This window comes from Piliocolobus tephrosceles, chromosome 2 (assembly GCF_002776525.5).
Source record: "Piliocolobus tephrosceles isolate RC106 chromosome 2, ASM277652v3, whole genome shotgun sequence".
NCBI classification, from domain to species: domain Eukaryota; kingdom Metazoa; phylum Chordata; class Mammalia; order Primates; family Cercopithecidae; genus Piliocolobus; species Piliocolobus tephrosceles.
In genome coordinates, this window is record NC_045435.1 from 130,558,839 (window position 1) to 130,586,485 (window position 27,647).

The window sequence follows — 27,647 nt, forward strand, 5'->3', positions numbered from 1 at the left end:
AAGGATAACGAAAAGAAACATTTATTTACACTTTGTACATACAGATTCCAACAAACAATAGAAGGCCTACACGTCAGTGTAATCATAATATATGCGAACTTCCGATCTTCTCACACTTTGCAGTGATCTGATGCTTTCACTCCTGGTTCTGATATTTGATTTTTTGAACAGCCTTCTTGAAAATGACCTACACATGAAAAAGTAAATTATTGGATCCAGGCACACATTACACGCAGACAAGAAAAGTGTCATTTCTTTGCAGTAATATAGGATTTTATGTGCAGATTCATCTAAAAGCCTGTCTAAGTGACTAAAAGTAAAAGGTATTCTGCACAAGTGATATGGTAGAAAGCAGGTAAAAAACACAGCCACAACAACCCTAATGCTCTGGTTATGTTTTCGCTTTCGGCTTGACTGACTTATGAATTGCCTGCTGGATTTGTGGATGTACCTGGATATGGCTATGTAACATCCGATCAGAATCACCAGCACAGCCACAAACAAGCAGCTGTTCACGTAGGTGACTGCCATATGCCATTTGACCCCCAGAGGACTTTTAAGTTTCAGGCAGTCATGGATATTGTCCTCTGTTGGTTGACCGTTTGTTAGGATGATGTTTGGCAAAGACAAAACAGCCATGATCACCCAAACACAAACAGATAAAACCTTCGTAAATGTTATGCTATACATCCGAGAGTCCCCAAATGGCTTGACCACCTTCAGATAGCGATCAATGCTTATCAGCCCAAGGAACACGATGGAAGTATACATGTTTGCATAAAACAAAACTGAAGTGTATCTGCAGAGAATAAACTTGAAGTACCAAGGTCCAAATCCTGCATCATGGACTATTCGAAATGGAAATGTCAGCGTCATTATGAGGTCTGCAACCACTATATTTTTGAGATAGAATATGAAGCTGGTTTTATTCCTAATGTGGAAGAAGATCCACACTGCTAAACCATTCAGCAAGATGCTTGCCACAAATATAATGAGGTAAAGCACCGGCAAGACAATCGTGTCAAATTCATTGTGAAGGGTGCTGTTCTTTCCTAGTCCGTCGCTCCTGTTGCCCGAATTATGACTCTCTTGGCCGTGCAGCTCGTTATCTGTAGGAGAAGTGGGGAGATGGGACTTCAGTGCTTGGCAACCGTGCCCACAGGCCACTAGGTTCCCTTATAGACTCAACTTTTTGTTATTTCAGGTGAACTTAAAGATGTCATCAATGATTTAAAGAGTAAAGGTAGCACATTGTTAATGTTTTGAGTGGTCAAAGAATTAGTGACCTTCTCTCACTACCCGGCCTCCCTCATATCAGGACCCCGTTGAGTAAAAAGTCCCATTTCTGATCTCCTATGTCAGCCTTTTGAAAATAAACATACCAATGTAAATTATCCCGATTCTTACTTCCATGTTTGATATCATTACAAATATCAACAAAACGTGGAGAGAAAATTGAAATTTTCTATAACAAGAAAATAACAATAGCCAACACATGGTTTGTAGTCTTTGGCACCCTCTTTGAGTACATCTTCCCCTCCCCTGCCTCAGTTTTCAGCTGTTTAATCATTAAGAATTAAGAAGGTGTAAAACTAGTGGGTCAGTTTGAATTTTTTGCCTATGACTTTCTCATAGTACTTAAGATCTTTTAGGGACCATTGATAGGAATAGAAAGAAAGTGTCTTGGCATTTTTTGTAAATAAAAAGAAAACCTACTGTCTTCTAAAGTGAACGTATGAAAAAAGTTCTGGATAGATGTAGATCTGACTTGCTGATTCTCTGAAATCTGTTTTTACCTTAGAATTTAAGTTGTAGGCTAGTGTAAAGTTACCACTGATTATTACAAATATTTACACATCATCTAGTTAATTCTTCATTAAAATGCATTTGTATAGTCAAGAATATCCAAAAATACATTTTTGTGTAGTCCAGTGATAAATGCTGATTTCGTTTTCTCATTCTTATTAAGTTTTGCAATCTTACAGTTTATTGCCAAGGAGGACAACTTGTTAAAAGTAATTGCAACCTGGTATATATTTTTTTTGTTTACAGGGCTAGGTTACACCTATTGCATTTATTGTGGGAATTTTTAAACCTTTTGCTTTTTTGGAATTTTTAGTTTCCGTTGTTAAAGACCTATACCATATCACTGCATCATATAATCAGTGAAATGGGTCATGAGCATTTGACTTATGTGGTAGCCATGGACATGGGCCTCTCATGTCTCCTACTGTGTGGAGCATGATGGACAGCCAGCTCCTGCTGGGGATCCACCACCACATTCTTGCCGCTGCCATGCTTCCCATGGACTGCTCTGGGCCTGTAACTGAGCATGGCAGGGATACCAAGACAAACCTGTTTTTGTAAGAGGAGGGGTTTCTCTGATAAAAGACTTTGGCTGGAGGAGTACTTACCAGTCTTCAAACCTTTTCTTTGAACTTTCTTCAAACTGCACTGTTCCTACTCATCTTCCTTCCTTCTTTCTCCCACAGGTGATTGGAAGGTTGTGCCAGCCTTCTGCTTGCCCCATTTTCCCTGGTAGCCATTTTCCCCAATAAATCTCTTGGTCATTTAAACACATTTTTTTGGGGGAACCTGAACTAATGAAATTAATTTATAAATTCACCTCTTGGAGGTAAGATTAGAAGGAAGGTCACTTCTAAATTTTTACTTCCCTCTAATTAATAATATTTACTATAGTTATAATTATGTTTTGCAATGGTTTTGTTATTGAGATAATGCCATAAATTTAAGCCCTCACTGCCCTGCACACAGGCAGTTTAGTATCTGTTTTGGTTCCCTTCTTTTAGGAGAGAAACAGGCAAGTTTTGATGATTAAAATCCAAAAACAGATTCCTAAATTGCTGCTTGACATCTAAGTGCAGGCTGTTCTTAAGTAACCTTGTCCTCTTCCTAATTCTTTCCCTTTTATTCCTTACTGTGAGTGTTTTTAAAAACTGGTTTCCCTGGCCTGACTATCCTTACACAGGCTAGTAATTCATATCTGGACTAGCCTGTTACGAGATCCATGGTATTACTAAGCTTTACAAGTTAAAATGCCTGATTCAGCAGCCATCTATATTACTGCTGCCAGTTTGTAATATTTCCTTGTATAGTATCATCTAAGCCTATTTTGATTTAATGTAGTCTTGGCTGTTTTTTATCATAAGATCCAAATCAGTATCAGTGACATTAGGAGCTTCTTAAGATGTGTGGCTTTAACTGAGTTGTCTGCTTGAATTAATTTACCCAATTAAATGATTAGCAGTCACTTTCATCTAACCCGGGATAGAACCCTTAAGGAAATAGAGAGGACATGTGAGTTTAAATCAGAATAAAGGGTCCATCTGAGGGACACAGCCTGAAAAGGAGCAGCCATGTCATCTCCTGAAGTACTGGCTGTGCCTTGTAACAGTTACTGATGAATTGCTTTTCAAAATAATTTTGAATACAAATATAATAGTTCACGAGCTATAGCATACTTGGCAGGGAATATTTCAACTGCTGGTGTTGGTACCCTGGGGATCTGCTATGCATACCTATTGTGGAGTGCAAGAACCCCTGCTTCACAGTGTTGCCTAGGGATTGCCTGTCAGTTCCATTTATCATTATAATATTTTGAAGTTTAATTATATGAACACGTTCTTATTAAAAGATGATTTTGATGATTTGCCTAACAATTATGGTTATTATTAAAGATAGTCTCCAATCAGAATGTCAAAAAAGGTTGTGTGTGTGTACATACATATATATTTATAATATCTATATATATTTATATTAACATATTTATATATATAAATACATATATATATATTTATAAATTAAAAAGATCAAGTAGATTGACCTCTTTCCACAGTGGTTATTGAACTGTTTTGTGGCTTCGCGACAGTCTGGTGTTGAACTTGTTGACTGTGTAACCTCACGGTATTTGCTTTCTTAGTTTATGTGTAGGATTAACATTTTGGACTATAGAACTTCTTAATTCAATGGGATAGGTCTAGGCATGGTTATTACTTCAGTCACAAATTTCACATTTAGGCAACACAGATTAAACAAATTATGGTTAAAGCCTGTTATGGGTTATTTGCTGAAACAATATAGTAGTAGAGACAAAAAATGGTTTATAAGAAGCAGATGAGCCATTACTCATCTGGATGCTCTGGAAGGCTCCAAACTTAACTTTGAGAGTTTCGTGTGATCAATTTGGTTTTTAGAATTAAGTCTATATCATATTCTTTTTTTTGCCAGCTAATGCCCATCATTTATTCTCTGTCATTACCTTAAATATTTCCAAAACTTATGGGAGAAGCATTTCTCTATATGATGTTTTCACTCAGTAACATTGACCACTAAAAGTGAATGACTTTCTTCACCCAGGCAGTTTTATCATGTTGTTCTTCCCTGACAGTAAAGAACTTGGCCAGTTGGGGAACATCTTTAATTGATAATAGCTTGGTGACTCAATTAAGAAAAATTAGAAGCTGTTTTACACTGTAAAGACTGTTTTCTCACAATATGTGCATGCAGTGTTGGATATTATCAAACATGATTTCCCCATCCCTTCTTGTTTACTAGGGTGGTATTCCCTGGATTGTATAGTGCAGGGCTTGACACAGCGATAATTGAGAGTAAAGCTTCCTTTGGTATTCTCTCTGACTCTCATTCCATTTCCTTTTAAATTAACAAATTCAGTGACATAAGAACTCAGTTTACTAGTTCCATAGTAAACATTATTTTGTGCCACATGTGAGGGTGGTATTTGTTTGGGATGTAAGGGAACTGTGGCTATCTTTGCAGGGGGAATAGGTTTGTGCGTGTGTGTGTGCAGGACTGAGTGTGTGTGTTGGGGAATGCTTGGGCTTTGTAGCTAGATATAGCACAAACTACATGTGGGTTTAAAATTTTAAATTTAAATTAAGCATAATTTAAAAAATTAATTTCCTCAGTCATACTAGCTATGTTCAGGTTTCCCGGTAACCACATCTGGCTACTGGATTGGCCAGTGCAGATATAGGGAATTTTCATCAATGCAGAAAGTTCTATTTGACGATGCTGGTTTAGCCTCTTCATAACTGTAAAATGGAATACATAGCCGTCTTGCTGGATCTTCTGAGAGTTAAATGCTTTGCAGACATTCTGAGTACAGTGTCTAGTACTTAGTTGGTGTGCATTCTATAACATAAAGCTTAATTACCATTTGTCTTGTTCATAGAGTCACATTATGAATGACAGAGTAGGGAAGAATCTGCCACTTTTGCCTTTGGTGAAGCTACATCATTGTTCACTGGGATGTGTCACTTGGCACAAAATGTGAAAGTATCAACATATGTCACTGCTCTACCTGCCAGGTGGGAATGAAATAATAAAAGTCATTAAAATTATAGGGTGTCACTATCATGGCACAGCTGCCTAGGTATGATCATTTTCTTTTTTTCCTTCTTTCTTTCTTTCTTTCTTTTTTTTTTTTTTCTGATACAGAGTCTTGCTCTGTCACCCAGGCTGGAATGCAGTGGTGCGATCTTGGCTCACTGCAACCTCTGCCTGCTGGGTTCAAGCGATTCTAGTGCGTCAACCTCCCGAGTAGCAGGGACTACAGACGTGCACCACCACACCTGGCTAATTTTTTGTATTTAGGTATGATCATTTTCTAAATAGTTACCCCGTAAACTAGGTCAGTGTTATCTCTGGCTTCTTGGGGAACCTCATGAACCTTGGTTTAAACTATTAAATCTGGAAAGTAATATGTGATGCTAGTTTGTGTTTAAAATCTTCCATAAATATTATTAATTTAATCCTACTTGTCATTTTAGAGATGATGTCTAGATGAAACAAAGTTTAAAACAAAATGAAAGTAAGCTAAATTTGTCTCAGTGATACTATCCTGCGTGTTTACTGTTTTTTACATAAGGAAACACAAAGCTAAATGCTGGTTTATTTTGTTAGTTGGTTCTCTGACCGTTAAACTCCCCAGATTCCCAAATAGTGAAAATAATAGTCATTGATAAAGTAAGATTTTCTTTACATCTCTTCCGACGGCTTACTTGGTAATTTTGCAAGTGTCAAGTTGAGCCCCATTCTTCAGTTGTGATGCACTGTAAGCAAAGATGCGTGTCAGGAAACACTTGGGGACAATTGAGGCGTGGGTTCACCATAGGTTATTCCTGGTTTGATTTCTGGGGAGAAAAAGAAAAATGAGGCAAGAATTAGTTGGGAAGGAATTTGAAAATATAACATTTTGGTCTTTTCAGTTAAAGTGATTTCCTCCATGATTCAGAAAGCATGTGCTCTTTGGAGATGAACACCTGGGCCACACAAGAGTTGCCCTCTTTCATAATTCCCTGCTGGGAGTTATGTCTTGTGGGTGACTTTGGCTACATACCTTAACTTTTCTGAGCTTTGCATTCTTCACGACATCTTAATAAAGGTTAGCTGAGACCATATGTGCGTGCGATGTTGGATACTATCAGACATGATTTTCCCCCACCCCTTCCTCTGCAGCTGGATCTGTTCCCTATTCTCTGGCTTCCATCACGTGTTGACCATAGAAAGCAGAATTCCTGGGAACTGTTCTGGAAAGTGCAGCTGAAGTAGAATGTGCATATGGGACAGTTTACTGTAAGGGGAAGTCACACGCTTTCTCATGAAATAAAACCATGTGGGACTTTCATGTCCCATCACTGATGTTGCTTAGAGAGACCCCAAGTAACCTCATTCTATTCAAGCACAAAGCAAACTTGGAGCTGATGTGAGCAGTTACTTTTGTCCCTGCATATGTGCTGAGATAGCAGGGAAAGGGCACATGGGAGGCAGCAGTATATGTAGGAGTTTGCAGTAAGTGGAGAGGCACTTACCATTTCTTTTTATGTTCCTGTGTGTGTCCTTCTCTTCTGTTTGCAAATATCACATGTAGCTAAGGTACTTGATTTGGTAGTAGATAGAAAAAATGGTTTTTAATTTTTCAATGATTGTCTCCACCTAGAATCCACTCTTTTGAGAGTTTAGACAATCTATCCATACCTCACCTTGAACAGCTCCAGTATGTGGTACACAGCAGCATTCAGAAGGTGTTTTTTGGTTAATGCAGCATAGGCAATGATTAAGATTCTTAGAATCCCTCCTTTTTGGGTTCCAGCATCACATTATTTTGTAATGTAAGTCAAAGAGGTAAAACTCTACTTTCTTTTTATTTATTAAAGTTTACTGGGGAGAATGACTGAAGCTGTTAATTTTCTAGACTTTGTAATAATGATCTTTGGATTTCAGTAACCTTAAAAAGCTTGAATCCAGTTTCTCATGGAAACATTTCAAGGAAATTACCTGATAAACACATTTTTAGTTTTATGTCTCTCTGTTCTCAATTGTATGGTTGTCCTCTTCAGATGGCTTCCTGTAACCTTCCTCACTGACAGTTGCAGTGAGAGAGAGAGAGCAGACAGTTGGCCAATAAGGAGGACGTAGAGAGAGGAGACTGGGAGAAAATATTTGCATGTTACATTTCTGATAAAGGATTTGTATTTAGAATATGCAAAGAACTTTTACAGCTTCTTAATAAGGAGAACACAACCCAGTTTAAAAAAGGTCAAAAGATTTGTCTAGACATTTCACCAAGAGTGCATGGAAGGACACTGAACATCATTAGTCAGTAGGGAAATTCAAATGAGTACCACAGTGCTATACCATCTTGCGTCTACCAGAATGGCTGGATCTGAAAAGGACAGACAGTAACAAGTGTTGCTGAGGGTGGGGAAAACAGGACCCTTCATACACTGCTGATAAGAAGTCAAAGCGGTACAGCCACTCTGGAAAGAGCTTGGCAGTTTCTTAAAAAGTTAAAACCAAATGTGTCATATGACCCACTAGTTCTACCTCTAGGTATCTAGCTACGAGAAATGAAAACATATGTCCATGCAATGACTTGTGTGCAATTGTTATAACAGCATTATTCATGATAGTTAAAAGCAGAAAGAAGCCACGTGCTGACTGGAGAGTAGATGAGTCAACTGTGGTATAGGCAAAGGATGGAATATTATCCAGTAAAATGAATTGAAATACAGCTATTGTATAGATGAACCTCGAAAACGTTTTGCGTGAGAAAGACTACATGTCTTTAGGTGAAATGTCTAGAAAAGGCAAATCTGTAGAGGCAGAAAGTTGATTAGTGTCTGCTGGGGTTGGAGGCAGGAGTGGAGAGTATGAGAGATCTTATTCTTTTGTTGCTCCATAATCCTGTGTTATTGGTATGGTAAGGCAATTCTTGAATTATAATTACTAACTAAAGATAAGGAGTTTTTTTTGTAGTGTTAAAGATCATGGAATGTGAAAGTGAGAACATGCTAAATTCTGGTAACTCAGAGGTCACAATAGACTTTGGGGATATCTGCTTGCCCCATAATCTTTTGAATAATGGGAACAATAATACCTACTCTATAGTATCTAGCATCCCCCCTTCTTGAGGTTAAATTGAATACACATTTATAAATTAAGTGCTTTATAAATGCCAGTTTCTACTTCTGTTATTTCCATTAATCTTTGCCTAAATTAAATTCAAGATCATGTTCCTCTTATTGGAACTCTATGGTTTAACCAAACTGCAGACTCTCAGGTGATATGCCTGAGTTTAGTTCCCTACTTTTCTTCATATCCATTCCTGCCCTGTGAATGGCCTCCTTTCTCCCCTCTCTCCCTACCTTGGAAATCTTGACTACTTCTTCAGTATCACCCATAGCCTGATCTCTTTCATAAGGTCACTTACTAAGAGTCTGCTCATATTTCAGGCCCTGGAGTTTATAAAGATGAGAAAGGTACATTTCTGTCCTCAAGTTTAGAGTCTATTGAGAATCCAGAAGTAAACAGACCATTTCAATATCGAATGAGAGGTGTGGGATGCTGTGAAGATACAGAGGTGTACTCAAACTGAGGGGAAGCAAGGATTACAGAGGTTCCATGACAACTATGATGCCCAGGTTGTGGCAGGTTTGCCCAAGGTCCAATCAGAAAGGAGCACATGGAAATGCTGAGTGTAGCCAAAGATAAGGTATAATAGTCTGCTGAGGAACTGGTGACAGCATGTAGAGATGGAGATATATGACAAATATGAGGCATCTTAAAGAATTTGTGGCTGAATGATGCTAGTGAAAAGGGTTAGAAGAGTGTTGGAGGCCTCCCAGGTATTTGACTATAGATTTTAGTCTCTTTTGCTGATGTAGGACCCATGAAAGGACAAGCACATATTGGGATGGGTGGAGTTTAGTTTTGGATTGGTTGATTTCATGATGCCTGTGTAGTATGCATGTGGAGGTGTCTACTAGATGATTAAAGAGACAGGTCTGGAGCTTGGAGAGGTACCCCTGGCTGGTGATGTCTATCTAAAGCCAACATAAAATAGGTGATAGAAGAAGCTGCAGAAATGAATGAGATTGTCCAAGATGAAACTGCACAGTCGGCCATGCATGATGGCTCATGCCTGTAATCCCAGCACTTTGTGAGGTGGGTAGATTACCTTAGGTCAGGAGTTTGAGACAAGCCTGGCCAACACGGTGAAACCCTATTTCTACTAAAAAATACAAAAATTAACCGGGTGACGTGGCATGCACCTGTAATCGCAGCTACTGGGGAGACTGAGGTAGGAGAATCGCTTGAACCCAGGAGGCAGAGGTTGCAGTGAGCTGAGATCACACCACTGCACTGCAGGCTGGATGACAGGGTGAGACTGTGTCTCCAAACAAACAACAAAAAACCCAGAACCACACAGTGGAGTGAGAATAGCAGAGAGCTAATGTAGACTTTTTAATGGAGCCGTCTTAGGGTGAGGGGAGTGCCTGAAGGAGAGGCCAGAGAGTTGGGAGGATTACCAAAAAGGAATAATGTCATGTGAACCAAAAAGAGAGTTTAAGAAATGAGGAATTGTGACTAGTTTTATCCTGTGGGGAAAGTCAGGTGACATAGGACAGCAAAGTGCCATTGGATGGGATTCAGCAACGAAAAGGTCATTGTTCGTCTTTGTCAGTGCTCCATCTGCTTGGGGGGCCCAGGGTGTTTTGAGGAGAGAAGCCTAATGACAGAGGATTGAGTAATGTTTGTTAGGTGAGGAAGTGGAGGCAGTAATCTCAGAAAACTCTTTCAAAAAAAGAACATGCCTGTGACGGGAAGGAGACAGAGAAGGTGGGAGGTGGAGATAAAGGATTAATGGAGAGTTTTCTTAAGCATATCATTTAATGTCTGGCATTTAAAAACGTTCCGTCTGGGCGCGGTGGCTCACGCCTGTAATCCCAGCATTTTGGGAGGCCGAGGCGGGTGGATCACCTGAGGTCAGGAGTTTGAGACCAGCGTGGCCAACATGGTGAAAACCCATCTCTACTAAAAATACAAAAATTAGCTGGGCATGGTGGTGTACACCTGTGGTCCCAACTATTTGGGAGGCTGAGGCAGGAGAATCGCTTGAACCTGGGAGACCTTGCAGTAAGCCGAGGTCGCGCCACTGCACTCTGGCCTGGGCAACAGAGCGAGACTCAGTCTCAAAAAAAAAAAATTCTTTTTACAGCTTGGATTAAAAAAAAAAAAAAAAAAAAAATCCTGCCTTGACCTCTAACCAAGTATGGTGGCACCATGGTGGAGTGCATAGAGCGAGGATTTGATTCTCTCATTCTCTGGATTACAGCCTGGGCTGTGTTGCTTTTGGCTTCTGACCCTCCATTTCTGCCTGTATAAAATGGGTATGATGACTCGTCCATTATAGGATGACTGCGAGGTTAAAATGATGAACCTTTACAAAGCAGCCTGTGTACTTGTGCAGGGTGGAGCTGAAGTAGTTTTAGTTCCTGCTGTGTAGCATAGGTACACAGTTGAATTTATTTAGTGCTTCATAGGTTGGACAAGGGGTTGAGGGGGGTGAATCCTTGCACCTTGTTTATGCTGAGATGGCTGTGTGGCTGGTGGCCTCAGCTGCCCTCTCAGGAGTCATTTGACTGATACTTTTGCTCCAAGAGCTTGCCCTTTCCTTTAAATTGTCTCAGAGCCTCACCTGCCTGCTGTCTTTCTGAAGGATCAGCGCCTCAGCTTCAGAGCTCCCTGTGTGCTTTTACTACAGTGGCTCTGCATTGTCTGCATGTCCCAGCACTTGCAGGGTGTTGCAAGGAAGATTGCTTCAGTGGTAGTAAAGGGCTTGGTTCCAGGACTTGGATCCTGGGCGGGAATCCTGCCCTGCCACCTACTGTTCCTTCAGCTGAGAGCTGATGAAACCACACAAGAATGTGATGTTTGTGGTAGGCCCAGGTTTCACAGTCATTCCTGAGGTTAGATGGTATCGCTGCTTAGAGACCTGTTTTTTTTTCCAGCCACCCATTGGTGTTTTCCTTTGGCTATTTTACTAACCGTGTTTCTTTGTTGTTGGTTGTAAGCTACTTTTAAAATGAGGGTAGTGGAAAAGGATTAACACGTTCTCAGTTTCTGCTTGCTTTGGGACCCCAAAGTTAGTGGTTGATACCTTAAGCAATCTTCAGAGCAACCCTAGGACCTAGATATATTTCCACCCCCGCCAGGTAGGAAGATACGAAATTCAGACAGTTTAATTAACTTGCCCTGACTCACACTGAGTAATGGGTAGAGCTGGGATTCATATCAAATCCAATAGAAACTGAAATTGCAGTTCTATTATACTGTTGTGGAGTAAAAGTGAAGAATGATTCTGGGGGGTTATTTTAGAGGACAGGAAGTGGGAGGGGGCAGTATTGGGCAGAGATAGGAGTTTGTTTTCTCCATTAAGCTTGTGAAGGACCTGCTAATCTTCCAAAGTAGAGGTCTAGTTTTATTTGGCCTGAACAATGTTGAAAACATCAGGAAATTTCAAATAAGAATCCAGATTTGGATCCCATCTCGAAAGATGAAAAGGTTTGCCAACATCCAGCATGAACAATCCAGCAGTATTAGTTGCTCCTTCCTGATGGGGAAGTGAGCTCTCTCCAGTTCTCCAGCTTACAGCATACTCGTTGACATCCCTAGGCCGCCTCTTTCGGGAACATTACCTGCTGGGTCCTACAGTCACTTGATTTTGCAACCATTATTCCATGTATCATTGAATCTTATGTGGCTATACTTAACCTCTATAGATCCCCAATTGTTCTACTTTGATTATAAATATATCTTCCTCTTCTTCTATGTCTCTCCTCCCTGCAAACGCCTGATTTATCTTGTGTTACTGACCATCACCTAGCATTTCTTTTCAAATGGTTTTTCTTATACCTCTTAGCAACCCAGAAAAAAGTAGTGACAGGCGGTCATGTTGTTTAGTTCACACCTGAGAATGTGTTAATAGTCACAGTGGAGCTTTTCTCTGTGCCCACCCCTCTACTGGGGCCTTTCAGTGAAAACCCTACTGATCGTGTTATAAAACTGCTTTTGGTGGGGAAAAACTGAGGTTTCTGATGTTAAGGAAAAGCTTCTGAGTAGTGGAGTAGGGACTTGACCCCAGTTGTGTTGGATGCCCAAACCTTTGCTCTCTCCACAGAGGGGCTATGGGAGGATAACATCCAGGACTACTGAACAGCTACTTTGGACACCCAGCCTTGTGGTCCCCACAGAGCCAGCCTGCTGTTGCAGTTCACTGGATTGGATCTTGGCATGGGTGGGGAGTCATTTGTACCATGATGGGGGAAACTCCCTCAGCAGGAAGAGTGGGCCGGTGTGCCCTGCCATGCCATAGCAGTGCTTTTAACTCTCCCTGGGCTTCATCTCTCTTGTTATTGCCCTCTGGTCAGGATCTTGAAATATAAATGCCAGTTAAATGCTGGCTCCCTAAATGCACTTGCTCATGATTGATTTTTGATTTAGTGTTGGTAGTGGTGGTTCTCAAATGACAAGAGTTGTAATATCAATACCTTTCCTATTTGTCCTCCACTCTCCAGTTTTCCGTCTAAAAACTCACATCTGAAATTGTAAGAATTTGAGATCTGAAGGTTTATTTTGGCACTTTACTTCTGAAAAGCTATACTGAACTGATTGATTATATAGAGATATTGATGTAGTTCTGGCATTTTTGTGGTAAAGAGAGAGTCTTCACAAAAGCCATCTGATAGAAAGTTTATGCTGAAAGATACAGGATCTCTTCTATTTTGGAATCACCTATAATCTAAGAATCTTTCTCAGTTTAAGCCTGACTTTATGTATATGTGTGTTTGTAAATTTATGTGTGTTTTTCAACAGCGCTAAGATTATAGCTCTGCTGAAGGCCTGGGGAAAGAGGCAGGTTACCTCACTGGTTATGAGGTACCTCTTATTGTAATGGAATTAGGTCACTGTATTCATAGCACAATTCATTAATGCATGCATGGAGTTAGTCTCCCAAACGTGTTGGAATGCAAAGCGCAGCAGCCCTTCGTTCAGGTTTTTCAGGTGCTACACTGGTGTTCTCTTCTCATAGTTTTGCTGGTACATACGGCTTACAAGTAGGCCTATTTTGGTTAACAATGTAGACTTAACATTTTTTTTAAGGTGACCTCAGGTACCTTGGGGTGTGTGTGTGTGTGTGTGTGTGTGTGTGTGTGGGTGGGTGGGTGGAGAGGGAATGGGGGATTGATGTAAAGTGGATTGTAAACTCCCTGAAGACAAGATTTGTGTCTAATGGTTCTTTATAACCTTAACCTCAAACCTGATTATTCTTTTTGTACGAGTGAGGAAAATGAGCAAGATTCAGCAACCTGTCCAATACCACACAGATGGTGAGAGACAAAACCAGGAAATGAGCTCTAGGTTTTATGACCCCAGAACAGGCTGCCTCTGTAGTGTTGCTTTGCTGGCCTTGTGGAGTGTCAGAAGTAGCTTCCCTGGTGGAAAGTGTTCTAGGCTGAGATTCCCTCACCAGTGCAAAATATCCTAGACCTGGATTCGGTAGGCAGCTGTTACGTTTTTGACTCAATCTTTGACTCTGTGACCCTGTAAAGCATTGTACTTCAAAGAGCTTGAGCCTCCTCATTTATGAAACAGGGAGAATATTAAATACCGGACATACTTCCCAAGGGTGCTGTGTGAATCTCGTAAGAGAACATATGTTAAGTCAGTTTTATATTGTAAGGCTATAGTAATATAAAGGTGTAATTCATGGCAAATATACTTTGCTTAAACGGTAAATGCTTTTCTTAAACAGAAAGTAAAAATACACCTTTTAATGCAGTAAGTTGTAAAATTTGAGTAAAATTCCTACTACTCACATTATTATGTGGCTATTGTGAGTCAGATCAGGAGATCTGTATCACATTACTATGTAGTTATTATGAGTAATAAGAATTTCACTCAAATTTTACAACTTACTGAGTTGAAACACGTATTTTTATTTTCTATTTAAGCAAAGTATAATTTCCACATAGGTAACTTCTAGATCATTTATGTAAGAGGCTAGTCAGGTTAGGGGCCACAGTCCCAGTAGCCAGCCTAATGGTTTTAAATGAATATGTTCTAAGCTAAATACGTTTCAAGTGATTTCTGGCCCTTAAAAAATATTCTTAGAATTCAAGACTCCAGGTAAAGTCTGTAGTTGTTTGGTTACCGTTTACTAGCCTATTAAAAGATGCAGAATGCTTTTCACAAGTTCACGTAGATGCTGTTCCTTGTTTCGGAATAGCATCCTGTGGCTTAAGCATTCTACTTAAGAGTTATAATTTTCTTTATGGTGGTTGTGGTGGTGTCACCTTGATATTTTAATACAGTCATCATTATAGTTTTCTGGGCTGTGGGATGTGGTGCAGGTATTCTCCAGGCCTTTCCCATTAGAACTGTTGTCAGGTTAGCTACCCTAATTCTTCTAATCACAGCTTAACCAAATCTTAATGCTGTTTAAGTTAATGGAGTAAGACAGTTACCTAAGAGAGCATTTTTCCTTCAGTTTCATCACTTGTCTTCACTGACAATTTTCAAATTCTCAAGTGAAGTCTTTTACATAAGTGGATATTTCACATTTCTTAATCAGCATCAAATGCTCACTCTCATTTTTCTCTTCCCATGAATACAGATAAATAACTCACCCTCACCCATATGTAGTAAAAGGATCTGGGATCACATATAACTCATTTCATGAAATACACACACACATACACACACACACCACACACACACACACACACACACACACATTTCTTCAAAATAATTCCTACTTCAGTGAATTTATCAACTTTTGGCATTATTTTTTAAACAATGTCTCTTAAACTAATAGGAATATTTGAATTAAAATAATTTTCTCTGGCTTGATTTATAGATGCAGTAACTTCCTCAACTAGGAGAAATAGTAACCTATATAATTGTATTATCTTAATATTTGCCACATGCATTTTCCTGCTATTCACATTTCTTTGCTTGATGTCCTCTTCTGTAGCAGTCTTCACTGGCTTACTGTCTTGTACAGGACATTACTTAGGCTCCTCTGCAGGTGATGAGGACCTCCTGACCTGACCTGTATACCTGCCCACTATATAGCTCCTGCACCAGACCCTTCTTACCTTGCATTTTATCCTGAAAATCCCTTCTCCCCCTTGTCTATTAGGCAAGCTGCCCATACCGCCTTCAAATCTAGCTCATCTGCCTCCTCTTCTCAATGCCTTCCATGTTACCCCCATGTGCCACGTAAGTGCTCCTCAGCCCCTATGGTATCCCATACCTCCAGCTGTTGTATTCTATTTTTGTTGTTTGCCTGACTGCCAGAGTGTCCTTGCATCCTTTTATCTCCAGGGTCTAGCAGAGTACCTGCAGGCAGAGAGTCAGAGTTCAAAAACACCTTTGACTTACTATTAGGCAATCATGGAATTTGGCCTGCTGTCTGACTTAATTTCATTTTGGAAGGCATATGTAAGTTTTCTGTTTTTTATTTTTAACAATTTTTTTTTTCTGCCTTCTGAAGTGAAAGGGTACCAGCCCAGGGAGGGTGTTGACAAAAGTAGGAATTGGCAGTTGACCTGTGTAAGGCATGACTGAAGACCAGGAAGAAGGTCTGATCAAACCGTTAGGAGGCTAATCAAACGCTGGACCTGCTGAGGTTTTTGAACAGCTCACTATAAAGTCGGGGGAGCTAAAGTGGAGGGCTGAAAATTCAAATGCCAGCAGCAGCCCCACCGGTTATATCAGTGAGGAAAATCAGCCAGGTATAAGAAGAAACAACAGTACCAGTATGCTAATAAAAGACAACTAGTATGTCTAACACTTGTGAAATTTTTGTAATTAGAATTAAGCACACTGGTGAGAAGGAGGCAGAAAGATTTCCTTAGAGTGATTATGGAGAAACAGCAGTAAGATGAAAATATTTAAAGTGAGCCACATGCCTGGGCCCCATTACATTGTCTTATCCTGCCTCTGTAAAATGGCTATGCCTGGATTAAGCTTTGAGTTGGTGTCTTCAAGCATTCAACCCTTTTCACTGTGCCTACTCTTTGGGTGTTCAATACAACATTGGTTCTTTATGTTAAGACTCATGGGAGAAAGTTATTTCTACTCTACATGATAAGAGTGGTGTTCTGTAGGCCAGCTATGAATTTATCAACACCAAATCGTTATGCCTTCTTGTTTTCCTGTTGGAGTTGAGATCCACCTTAAGGCCCAACACTATCAGATAGGGATGAATGCATTTGGTGAACTAATTTCTCATATGGTTTTTAATTTCCCACCATTCATTTTCCCAGGCTTCATTTGTTTAAATTTAAAGTTCATCTGAATTAACTTCATATTAAGCATCTCCGTAGAACACCTCATTTTTGTTGTTATTGTTGGAACCAGAAAGATTATAAATAAATAAAATAATTATATGAATACATTGGAAGGAGAGCTTAGTTGGCATGAAGTTAATCAGGTTGTAATTGACAGAAGAGGAAAGGGAGGCTGCATGGGAAATGTACCATCTCCAGATAAGCACTGGGTTGGGGAAAAACTTTAAGGGTAGAGATGTTTGGCTTTGCCACCCTGGCTGTGAGACAGTTAGTTTGCTGGGAGCATCTTCCAGGATGGGGAAGCCATCAGAGCAAGAAGTAGTGTACCATGGCATTTATATTTCAGGTGCCTGCAACTTTGAGCCCTCAAACTGAGTTCCGCACTGGCCAGTTGTTTAGTGCCTGTCTTATTTGCAATTTCATATAGACTGTAAACTGGATGTAAAAAGACCATAGTAAGATCCAGCATGACTTTTGTGAAGGATTGGGTACGTATTAGCATTTCTGGGTCTTAGGATGAAAAGTAGAGATAATACTTGAAGTATTGTACTGTTAGCTGTAGGCACAGAGTGAATAGTTTTTAAAATTATATATATTTAAAACTGTGTGTGTGTGTGTGTGTGTGCATCCTGTTGTTTACATTATGAAATTAGAATGAATGTTTTAGGGTAAAGGGAATATTGATGTTTAACAGATACATAGTTTTATTTTTCCAGCAGCCATCATGGCATATGCTGACACATTGATATAGTAATTACTTTTTAAATGGCATTTATTATTATTCTATTAATTTGTTTTGCTATATATAATATAGGCATATAGCATTTTGACCTAATGCAAGCCATTATCCTCTCAAAGTTTTCATGTTTTAGATTTTTAAAATGCTTGGGTGAGACAACTAGAATACAGTTGTAGCTGTGATTATTTAAGGATTGCATATTACTGTAAGCCACATTCTGCTTCATCATGATATGTAGCACTGTTTTCTATATAAATACATCTAGTAAGCTGTTAGTTTTAGGCCAGGTGTGGTGGCTCATACCTGTAATCCCAGCACTTTGGGAGGCTGAGGTGGGCAGATCACGAGGTCAGGAGTTCGAGACCAGCCTGACCAACATGGTGAAACCCTGTCTCTACTAAAAATACAAAAATTAGCCGGGCGTGGTGGCGGGCACCTGTAATCCCAGCTACTCAGGAGCTGAGGCAGAGGAGAATAGCTTGAACCTGGGAGGCGGAGGTTGCAGTGAGCCAGGATTGCGCCATTGCACTTCAGCCTGGGTGACAAAGCGAGACTCCATCTCAAAACAACAACAACAAAAACAGTTAATTTTGCAGTTTTTCTAAATTTGTCTTGGAGCCAGTTTATCTAAAAAAGTTTTGAAAGGCCCAGTGATTTATTTTCAGTTTTATTTATAATTTTGGGGCCTAGAGGTCTGAGGAGGAACAAGTTTGGACAGGTAGGTCACCCACCCCCAAAAGAGTGTAACAAATCCTCAAATGCCTACAGTCTAGAGGCAACAGATATATATGCATTGTTTTCTTGGATCTCTCTTTTCAGTCCTCAGCCTGAGAGCCACAGAGCTTAGTACTCTAATATGTGCAAACAACCCAAGTATTCTGTTAACATTTTTCTTTATTCAACTAGATCATAAGCTCCTTTAGTATACGGACTTCAGATCATTTTGTTTCTGCTGCCCTTTTGCTATACTGGCCTCGGCTTCGGAGACATTCTGAATCTTGACATAGTCAGTAAAGGGTACCTTCTAGACTCAAGGACTTGGAAAACAAAGTTTCACTTTGTTCTGTGTCATCCAGAGAGTTGCTCTGGTGGCCAAGAGCCAGTAATATCTTTGACCTGAGCACCTTTTAGGCTACAGGGCAAAACCCTTCTCTGGGAGCGCTTGAGAAGTCTGAGTGTCTATCTTGCTACATACAACAGCAGTAAAAGAGCTCCCCAAATGCTGGCTAGTATTATTGTGTGCCTAAGAGTGTTCTAAATTACCTATGTATATTTTAATTTATTAAAAGGACTTTGGATTCACATTACAGATTTGCCATTTACTTGGGCAGGTTACCCAGCCCCTCTGTGCCTTTTTCTTCTTCTGTAAAACAGTCCTTATAAGATTGTTTTGAATGAAGTATTACCACAGCATAGACATTTTATTCAAACTTGACATGTAGTAATAAGTCAGCATTGACATGGTACTTGAGTGGATAGTAAGAATTAGTGCTCTAATTTTTCAGATGGAAAAAACCTGAGGCTTAGAGAGAATACTTAGAATACAGTATACTTGGGCTATTTGCACACATTATTTGTTCTTTGAGCAGATACGTGCTGTCTGACGCTGGAGTGCTAGAGCTTGCCCTCATTAAGACCACTCATGAGGGGCAGAGCCTGCATTTGAACAGAACCTAAGTCCATCTCAGTGCTGTGCTCCTAACTACCGCTCTGCTACTGTCTACACAAAAATTTGGTATTCATGTGCTGATTAGCATCTGATGCCTCCTTTGGGAAAACTAGCAAGTTAAAATAGCTCCAACTTGATTGCAGGGAATCATGCACCCCAGATGGCCATTTATCTACTGTAGTCTATACCATGATACTAGTGTACAGTAAATATACAATAAGTCTAAATCATTTTACATATGTAACTACCCACAAAAAGAGGTAACAGCATGGTTGACTGTAGAGCATGGTTGACTGTAGGCAGTGGTTCAAGGTCAGAGCTCTGCTCCCTACTAGTATGCTCGTTAAGCCTCAGCTTGCTCAGCTGTTTAAGTGGATAATAGCAATTTACACCTTAAGGTTGTCTGAGTTAAAAAAAAAAAAAAAAATAGCATGATAAGGCCAGGTACGGTGGCTCACGCCTGTAATCCCAGTACTTTGGGAGGCCAAGGTGGGCAGAGCACGAGGTTAAGAGATTGAGACCATCCTGGCCAACATAGTGAAACCCCGTCTCTACTAAAAATACAAAAATTAGCTGAGTGTGGTGGCGGGTGCTTATAATCCCAGCTACTTGGGAGGCTGAGGCAGGAGAATCGCTTCAACCCAGGAGGCGGAGGTTGCAGTGAGCCGAGATCGCGCCACTGCACTCCAGCCTGGGCGACAGAGCGAGACTCCGTCTCAAAAAAAAAAAAAAAAAGGCCTGATAAAATATGCAGTAATCTTGTCACATATAAAGCTATCAGTGTATTCTAATTATTGCTGTGTTAGTATCAAGGATAGAAGGACAGTGTGTGCCATACAGATCCTATCTAGTACATTAGAAAAGGTCATTTAAGGAGTTTTGCTCTTCTTTTAAAATGAAAATGATGGAAATCTTTAGAAATTACTGTTTAAGAGAAACCATAGGAATCATTGATATGAATGACTTAATGTCATGACTTATACTAAATGAAACTTAATCAGTGCTCTCCCTTAAGTGTATTTTAGTGTAATTTTTTTATGTTTGGCCAATAAGAATATTAATGAAACAAAATATGTTAATTAGGTATAGGATAGAGAACAAATATTCTAATCTGCCTGTGTTTGCTATATAAGGAGGTATAGGATTTAATACTCTTTGTAAGGTCAGATACAGCCTGTCTTTCACCATTAGCCTGAAGCAGAAGGTCTGAGAGGTGGGTACATCTGATCTAGTTTTTAACAACAGGGTCACATCACATTTGCTTCTGCTCTTGCCGCCCTCCTGTAGATAGTTACAAGTATAAGAACTGCAGCTGGTCCTTGTATTAATGCTTGTATTAATGTAAAACTTTCAGCCAGGTAGGAAGAGCAACTAGTACATTCACCTTAATCTTGGAGAGGAAGAATCTGAGACCTAGAGAAGTTGAGATTTGATTAACATCATGTAGCTGGCTAGGGGCAGAATTGGGAAGGACCTAATTTGTGGCTCTACCCCGTTTCCTCTCAAGCATTCCTGTGTGCTTGGTCCAAGCCTTAGGTTCTTTCATTACCAACCCCAGCATCTCAGCATATCACCTGGATCGTGGGAATCTAGAGATGCAAGGGGCCTCTGATGACCATCTGATCTAATCCCTTCATTTTACCTGTGAGGAAGGGAAGTGAGCTCCTGCGGAATTCAGAGACTTGCCTAAGTCACACTGATGATATTTTTTACGATCAGCCCTTAAACCCAGGTCATTTTGCTATGAGTCCTGGGCTTTCTACTTTAAACCCAAACTACTGCCTCATGCCTGTGTAGAGAACACCTACCCTGGAGACTGGGGGATACTTCTAGAGAGGTGACTTTACCTAGATCTCACCTCACTTCTGTCCTGTCTTCACAACCTTATCCTTTATTGGGCTTTGAGGGATTTTAATGGGTTTCTCTGACTTTTCTTATTTCAGAAGCATACAAAGAACTAATGACCACTGTATCTCCTCTATCTTAACTTTCTGTGGCATTTTCTCAGAGTAAAGAGCTAAGCATGAAATATTTTTTTTTGTTGTTGTTCTTAAAGAGAGTCAAATGCCAAGATATTAAGGAAGAAAAGCAGGCAGACTCTGAAGAGCACAAACAGCACAACTCTAAATAAGAACATTCCTTTTAACTTAGTCTTCCTTTTCCCACCCACATCTCTAAATGCAGTAAATCCTCTTAGCATGTTATCTCTGGTTAGGGCATTTTCTCAGTGTCTTCATGAAATAAAGATTTTCTGGCGGGATACTTTCTTTTTGTAGGCTATATCCTTAAATATGAAATTCAGCCATCCATCTGCTCTTCTAGGCCGTTGTCCTTAACCCACGTATACCTGCAACATTTTTCAAGTAGATGTCAGAAACAAGAGTCTGAGGATGAGATGTTGCTGAAGGATTAAGAAAATATGCCTCTTTGATCCCTAACTTCATGGAGACAGTTAATCTCAATTGGCAGAAATAATAAATATCAACAGGGTGTCTGGCATTTTTCCCCCAGTATAAAGTAATATAGAACCAGATTTATTGCTGTTCATATTGCTAGTAAATTGGAGAACAATTATGAAAGAAATCTCTTGTTAAAAATGTTAATATACCTAACATAAAAGCAGATTCAACTTGAGAATGTGATATAAAATTCTATAGCAGATAAGAAATCAAAAAGTCACTCTACTTTAGGCTCATGTATCTTTTAAAAGTCTCCTTATTAAAATTTAAAAGAAGTGAGATCTCCATGCTTGCTTCTTGTTTTCCTCACTGCAGTGAAAACTTCCCGAACAGTTTGAATGTGGAACAAAAGTAAGCTGTTCCTAACCTGTTTGTCAGTCACTGGGCAGTTTTCTCAGTGCCTTTCCTGACATGTTTTAACACGATTTCTCCAGGGATCAGAATGAGGATTACCCTGTTCTTTGTGGCACAATGAAAAGACTGAGATTTTTTTTATCAAAATGAGACAATTGGGAAGAGAAAAATCTTTTTTTGTCTCTCTTTAAAAACAAAAAAACAGATAAACGATTATGAAACAAATTTTAAGTTTTGGGTCCTGGGAAACAATTATAAGACACTTTGGCTTTTACTCATCTAATAAAGTAAATGTGGTTAAAAAAAAATGTACTGAATAGGAGCGATAGCCAAAACATTGTTTCTACTTTTGAAGGCACAATATGTAGTTTATATTTCTGCGTGCCTGAGCTGGAAACAGTTGAAGCTTCATGGCTCACAGTGGTGCCTCATATCTTATTGTCAGCATTCTAATTTCTACTTTTTCTTCAAACCTCAGAGCTAAGCAGAAGTATAATTACAGTTTTTAATCATTGTTGTGTCTTACCAACCAGGGCTTTTAAGAAAATGAAAAATTTTTTGTTTACCTTTCATTGTGGTGGCTGGCTGTCCATTCACCTCATACGGTGTCTTCAAGTTGAAACAGGCTTCTTGTCTCTAAGAATAAGCTTTGAAACTAAGGTCAGCAGGGAAGTGGATTTTCTGGTAAAGCATAAAAACTAAACATCTCCGCTACCAGACAAGGTAGGTATCTCCCCTACCCCTTTAGAGATTGTCCTTTGGGGCACCCTCTCCTGCCCGGCAACTACTGGAACAACTTGCTCTCTTGCTAATGTAAATGACTCATAACTAAGAGTAGGTGAGATTTGTCGACTGGGGAAGAGTATTTCCTGAACCTGCAGGAATCAGATGGTGATTCACCTGAAGGAAACACAGAGGGCTGGAGCTTAGACTGCCAGAAGTCTGCTTAAGGAGTGGGGGATGAAGTCTCAGGTTGGGGCCTACTAACTTCATCAGATCCAATTTTTAGGTCTTTTTTTTTTTTCCCAGCTTCCTATTGCTATCTAGAGAACATGCATTTGCAGTCTTCCTGCCAATTACATTTTGGATTAAAAGGAATAAGAATATGCTTTATGACAGATGAATTCTTTGAAAATATTATTCTACATACTATTTAAAGACAAATTAAAATGTGTTTATTATTGTAATTGATAACTTTGGAAACCTGTAGTCTTATTCATGAAACTAATGAAATATATAGACATATTTTTACACATACACAATGATAAGTATTCAAAATATGTTAAATTATTCAGGGGCTGGGTTCACTGACTCCTTTGAATGCTGACCTTTAACATAAAACAATTTATTTTATTCCTTTAAAAAAGTATCCAACAATGATACATTTATATAATCATATCCCTTCCCCCCGTTTTTTTTGAGACAGAGTCTCACACTGTTACCCAGGCTGGTATGCAGTGGCATGATCTCAGCTTGCTGCAACCTCCTCCTCCCGGGTTCAAGTGAGTCTTATATCTCAGCCTCCCGAGTAGCTAGGATTACAGGTTTCTGCCACCACGCCTGGCTAATTGTTTGTATTTTTAGTAGAGACAGGGTTTCACTATGTTGGACAGGCTGGTCTCGAACTCCTGACCTCATGATCCGCCCGCCTCAGCCACCCAAAGTGCTGGGATTACAGGCAAGAGCCACCATGCCCAGCCACTTTTTCTGATTTGTAAATAATTTTTGTGCTTTCAGATGAGAATCTCAAAGATTCTGATATTTTCTTGAATGCAACATTTAAATAAATTTAAAAATATTTTCATCAAATGGAATCAAAACCTGTTATCGTGGATGAAGATTAATGAAAATAATCAAAAACGAAAACTTTATTCAAGTTAGTAAATCTATAATCGGTATTACTTAGTCTTTACTTAATGTCTTCTTAAGGAAATAATGTGTACAAACTAGTTGATTTTCCTTATGTTTTTACAGAAAAATAAATGGGTGTTTAACTTAAAAATCAAGAGTTGGGTGTCAAAATTATATTTTTTGTATTTTCTTGTTTCCTAACTATACAAAAACAGACACCTACAATTTTAATTTTTTTTTTCCATTCTGCTTTGGGTGGGTTAAGTGTATTATGGAAAAGTAGCTCGTCCTAGGGAAGGTGTTTGAATAACAATTAGCCAACTTAATAATGGCCCAATCTTCAAAGAATTTGAAGATTTACAAACAATCCTTCATTTAGTTTTGACTCTCCCTGTGCTATTTTGTACTTCCCCATTGATTTCACTTTTAGCATTTGAAGCCAGTTTCTTTTCTTTTCTTTTCTTTTCTTTTCTTTTCTTTTCTTTTCTTTTCTTTTCTTTTCTTTTATTATTATTATTATTTTTTGAAGCCAGTTTGTTGTATTTTGAGTAGAAGAGTTACGCTATGCAGACTTCAGTTTGGGAGACTTATTCTTGTGTTGACCTTTTTGCCATTTTTCATGATGATTCATAAATAATAAATGAGGTACTACTCATAATTTGACATTTTACTGCCAGAACAACTGTCAAGTACTAAAGGCATCAGTCAAAGGGAGAAGCATCTCTTGTGGCCCCCATAAAAGTATGTTGAGCAAAGAACTTTGCTGCAAGTACTGAGGATTATCACCCCAAATTTCCAGTGATGTGTGTAAAATCTTAGTAGGGAGCTTATTCTGACAGATATTTGACAGGCTTCTGTTATAAGAATAAAGACATTTTTAAAAAAGGGAGGGGCCTACTGTGAAAGGGTTATCATAGGTTCTTCTAAGTGTGAAGAAGGGCTTGTGAGGGGCCTATGAAATTTTTCTGCATAATGAAGCATCTTTAACTTTATGTGTGATGGTGTTAAGTAGGAAATAACGTGATGTCCCTTCACTACAGTAGGTGGCCCCCTTTTTCTCCTGAGGTGGGCTTGGGATAGAATGAACTTTTTCCTTTCCCAATACCTCTATAAGCAACATGCCTGGGACAGTAGCATAACAGCTGGACAGCTGGCTTGGTGTGTTTCAGTGTTTCGTTCGCTGGCAGTGCAAATTTAGTATAGTAACAACAAAGTTAACGCAAGGCAGCCTTTATGCATTAGTCTTAAGGTATATTATGCCAGTCTCAAGTTGAAACTTGTGAAAGCTGGTCTTACCTAACATTCCAAAAGGGAAATAATACATGTTTAGTCATGAAAAAAGTGTAACACTTTGATGTGAGGAGCAGCTAACAGCCAGCCCATAACTTTATTATTGTTCACATAATCGAAAGGTAAACCTGCATAATTTTTTTCCTCCTGGTTTTTATAGCAAGTCTCACATTTCATAAAAGCCCCGGGAATCTTTACAGCGATAATTTCCTTTCCATTTCGTTGGAAAATCCTGTTAAGTGCAGGGCACTCTTTTATTAATTTTGTTTAGCCTTTACAAATCCCAAATTTATTTTAAATATGGAACATCCTGGGATGTGTGTGTTTGTGTGTGTGTGTGTGTGTGTGTGTATGTGTTTGCGCGCGCGTGCCTTGGCCACCAGAAAACTTTAAAAATTTTTGTTTTGTTTTTATACTAGGGTGATTTTTTTCCTTCTAACATTATTTTTAAAGATATTTAGACTATGAACAAATTGAAAGAATTGTTTAACTAGATTTCATCTAGATTTATAACTTATTGCTGTTTTTCACATATACTCTTCCCCACCCCAACATATTTACTGACAACAGTAGAATGTCAAATTACGAGCAGTACCTCATTTATTATTTATGAATCATCATGAAAAATGGCAGAGTCTGCATAGCATAACTCTTCTACTCAAAATACAACAAACTGGCTTCAATTCAAATGAGGATTCCTGTAATTTTATTGATTTTTTTCAAAGTATATTCTTAAAGAGACAGGGGCGCTCAAGGAGAAAAAGTGTCACATCTTCTGGAATTAAAATTAGGTAAGATTACTCGTAAGCCTTTCTCAGTCCTGAAATGAACTCTTTATTCTGAATCCTCAATTTCTTGGTATGAGACATTGAACAAATGTATTACCAAGGCTAACCTAGGTCTTCTAGTGGTTTCTCCATGGCATATGACTTTTTCCTCCCTTCTTTCTTTGGCTTTTTGGCATTGGTGTGGACCTGGGGACAGTTTTTCCTTCTGGTGTTGGTAGGCATAGTATTTGTGTTATAATCTCATTTTTCTGTATCACTAGTCTCAGACGTATCTGTTTCTTCTTCAAGGAAAATACACATATAAAGGGCGTCATAGTCTTTTATAGTAACACTAACTCATTATTACAAAACAAAGACAAGCAGGGATCTAATTGCAACATAGCTCAAGGTGATCTCTCTTGAATGCCCATGTTGGTCTTTTCCATGTGGCTGGAACACACAACAAGGATTATAGTAAAACCTTTGCCCAAATCTTACTGTTCCATCTCTGTACACAAGTCATTCTAATTGTGGCTCACATCCAGTAGCTGAGAATTTGTGCTGAGTATAATTATCAGAAACCCTTTAATAGTCAGTCCTTTGATAAGATTGGTATCATTGGGTCCCTATGCTTGAATTACTGTGTTTAATCTGTCATTTGAAATTATTTGTATCTATCAGGTCTGCTTTACGCAAAACACCTTTTTCTGGTATGAGAACTTCATTTGATTAAAGGGAAGGGAGATGATTGGAAGATTGAGTCTGGAGATAAGGCTGCATCTCTGACTGTTGTCCTTTTACTGATACTCCTTTCTATATTAGGCAACTTAATCTATCTCATTGCTTTGTAAATCTTGCTTGTGCGAGAGGCAGTGTCCGGCTGTGACAAGACTAGTGATTGGGGTCAGGTAAACTCCAATTTGGAGCATCTCCACTTAGTAGCATTTTTTACTTTGGGCAAGGCATATCTTCTTCTGAAAATGAGCATGGGAATGCCTGACATGTAGGGTTGTAAAGCTTAAATGAGGTAATCTATTCAGGGTAAATATATACAGGGTAGTTCCACAGTGTTTGGAACTTGGTTGGCATTTAAGGAAACAGGAGCAGTTTGTCTTTTGTCAGAAGGTGAAGGGAGAGAAAGTGAATGAATGGGGTGTCTGATGCATGGTAGAGTTGGAATGATATGCCTCAACTCAGAAGTTAAGGTATATCCATAATTTTGGTTGCTTTTAGAAAGCTCCTGGTTTCCTATTAGTGACAAACTGATGATTGCTTGAAATACTTTTGACATTTTTTTTTTTCTCCTGTAAAGGAGGAAGTTTGGACTTCTTTATTCCAGACTGTCTGAAATTGTGGGAATCTATAAAAGCTGAGGTTAGAATATATGGGGAGAGAAGGGAGGTCATCTCAGTAGGGTTACTGTGTTCAGGTTAAAGTTTCCTTCACTCATAGTTTGGACATTTTTGGACTTAGGAAACTCAGTTGTGCAGTTAAATAGAATAAAAAAAAAAGATTTAATGGCCGGGCGCGGTGGCTCAAGCCTGTAATCCCAGCACTTTGGGAGGCCGAGACGGGCGGATCACGAGGTCAGGAGATCGAGACCATCCTGGCTAATACGGTGAAACCCCGTCTCTACTAAAAAATACTAAAAAACTAGCTGGGCGAGGTGGCGGGCGCCTGTAGTCCCAGCTACTCCGGAGGCTGAGGCAGGAGAATGGCGTAAACCCGGGAGGCGGAGCTTGCAGTGAGCTGAGATCCGGCCACTGCACTCCAGCCTGGGTGACAGAGGGAAACTCCGTCTCAAAAAAAAAAAAAAAAGAAAGATTTAAAGACCAGTGA

General features: G+C 39.3%; 2 protein-coding genes across 2 annotated transcripts in view; one reads left to right on the top strand and one right to left on the bottom strand.

Annotated features, from left to right (window-relative positions):
• On the bottom strand, nt 1–22,717 carry GPR87 (G protein-coupled receptor 87). The gene is made up of 3 exons (XM_023232118.2): nt 22,467–22,717; nt 6,042–6,173; nt 1–1,109 (listed from the first exon to the last, which is right to left on the bottom strand). The coding sequence occupies exons 2-3, from the start codon at nt 6,073–6,075 to the stop codon at nt 67–69; spliced, it is 1,077 nt and encodes a 358-aa protein (XP_023087886.2). The 5' UTR covers nt 6,076–6,173; nt 22,467–22,717; the 3' UTR covers nt 1–66.
• Nucleotides 1–27,647, top strand: part of MED12L (mediator complex subunit 12L) — a 345,920-nt gene that overhangs the window by 202,647 nt on the left and 115,626 nt on the right. The window lies entirely within an intron of this gene.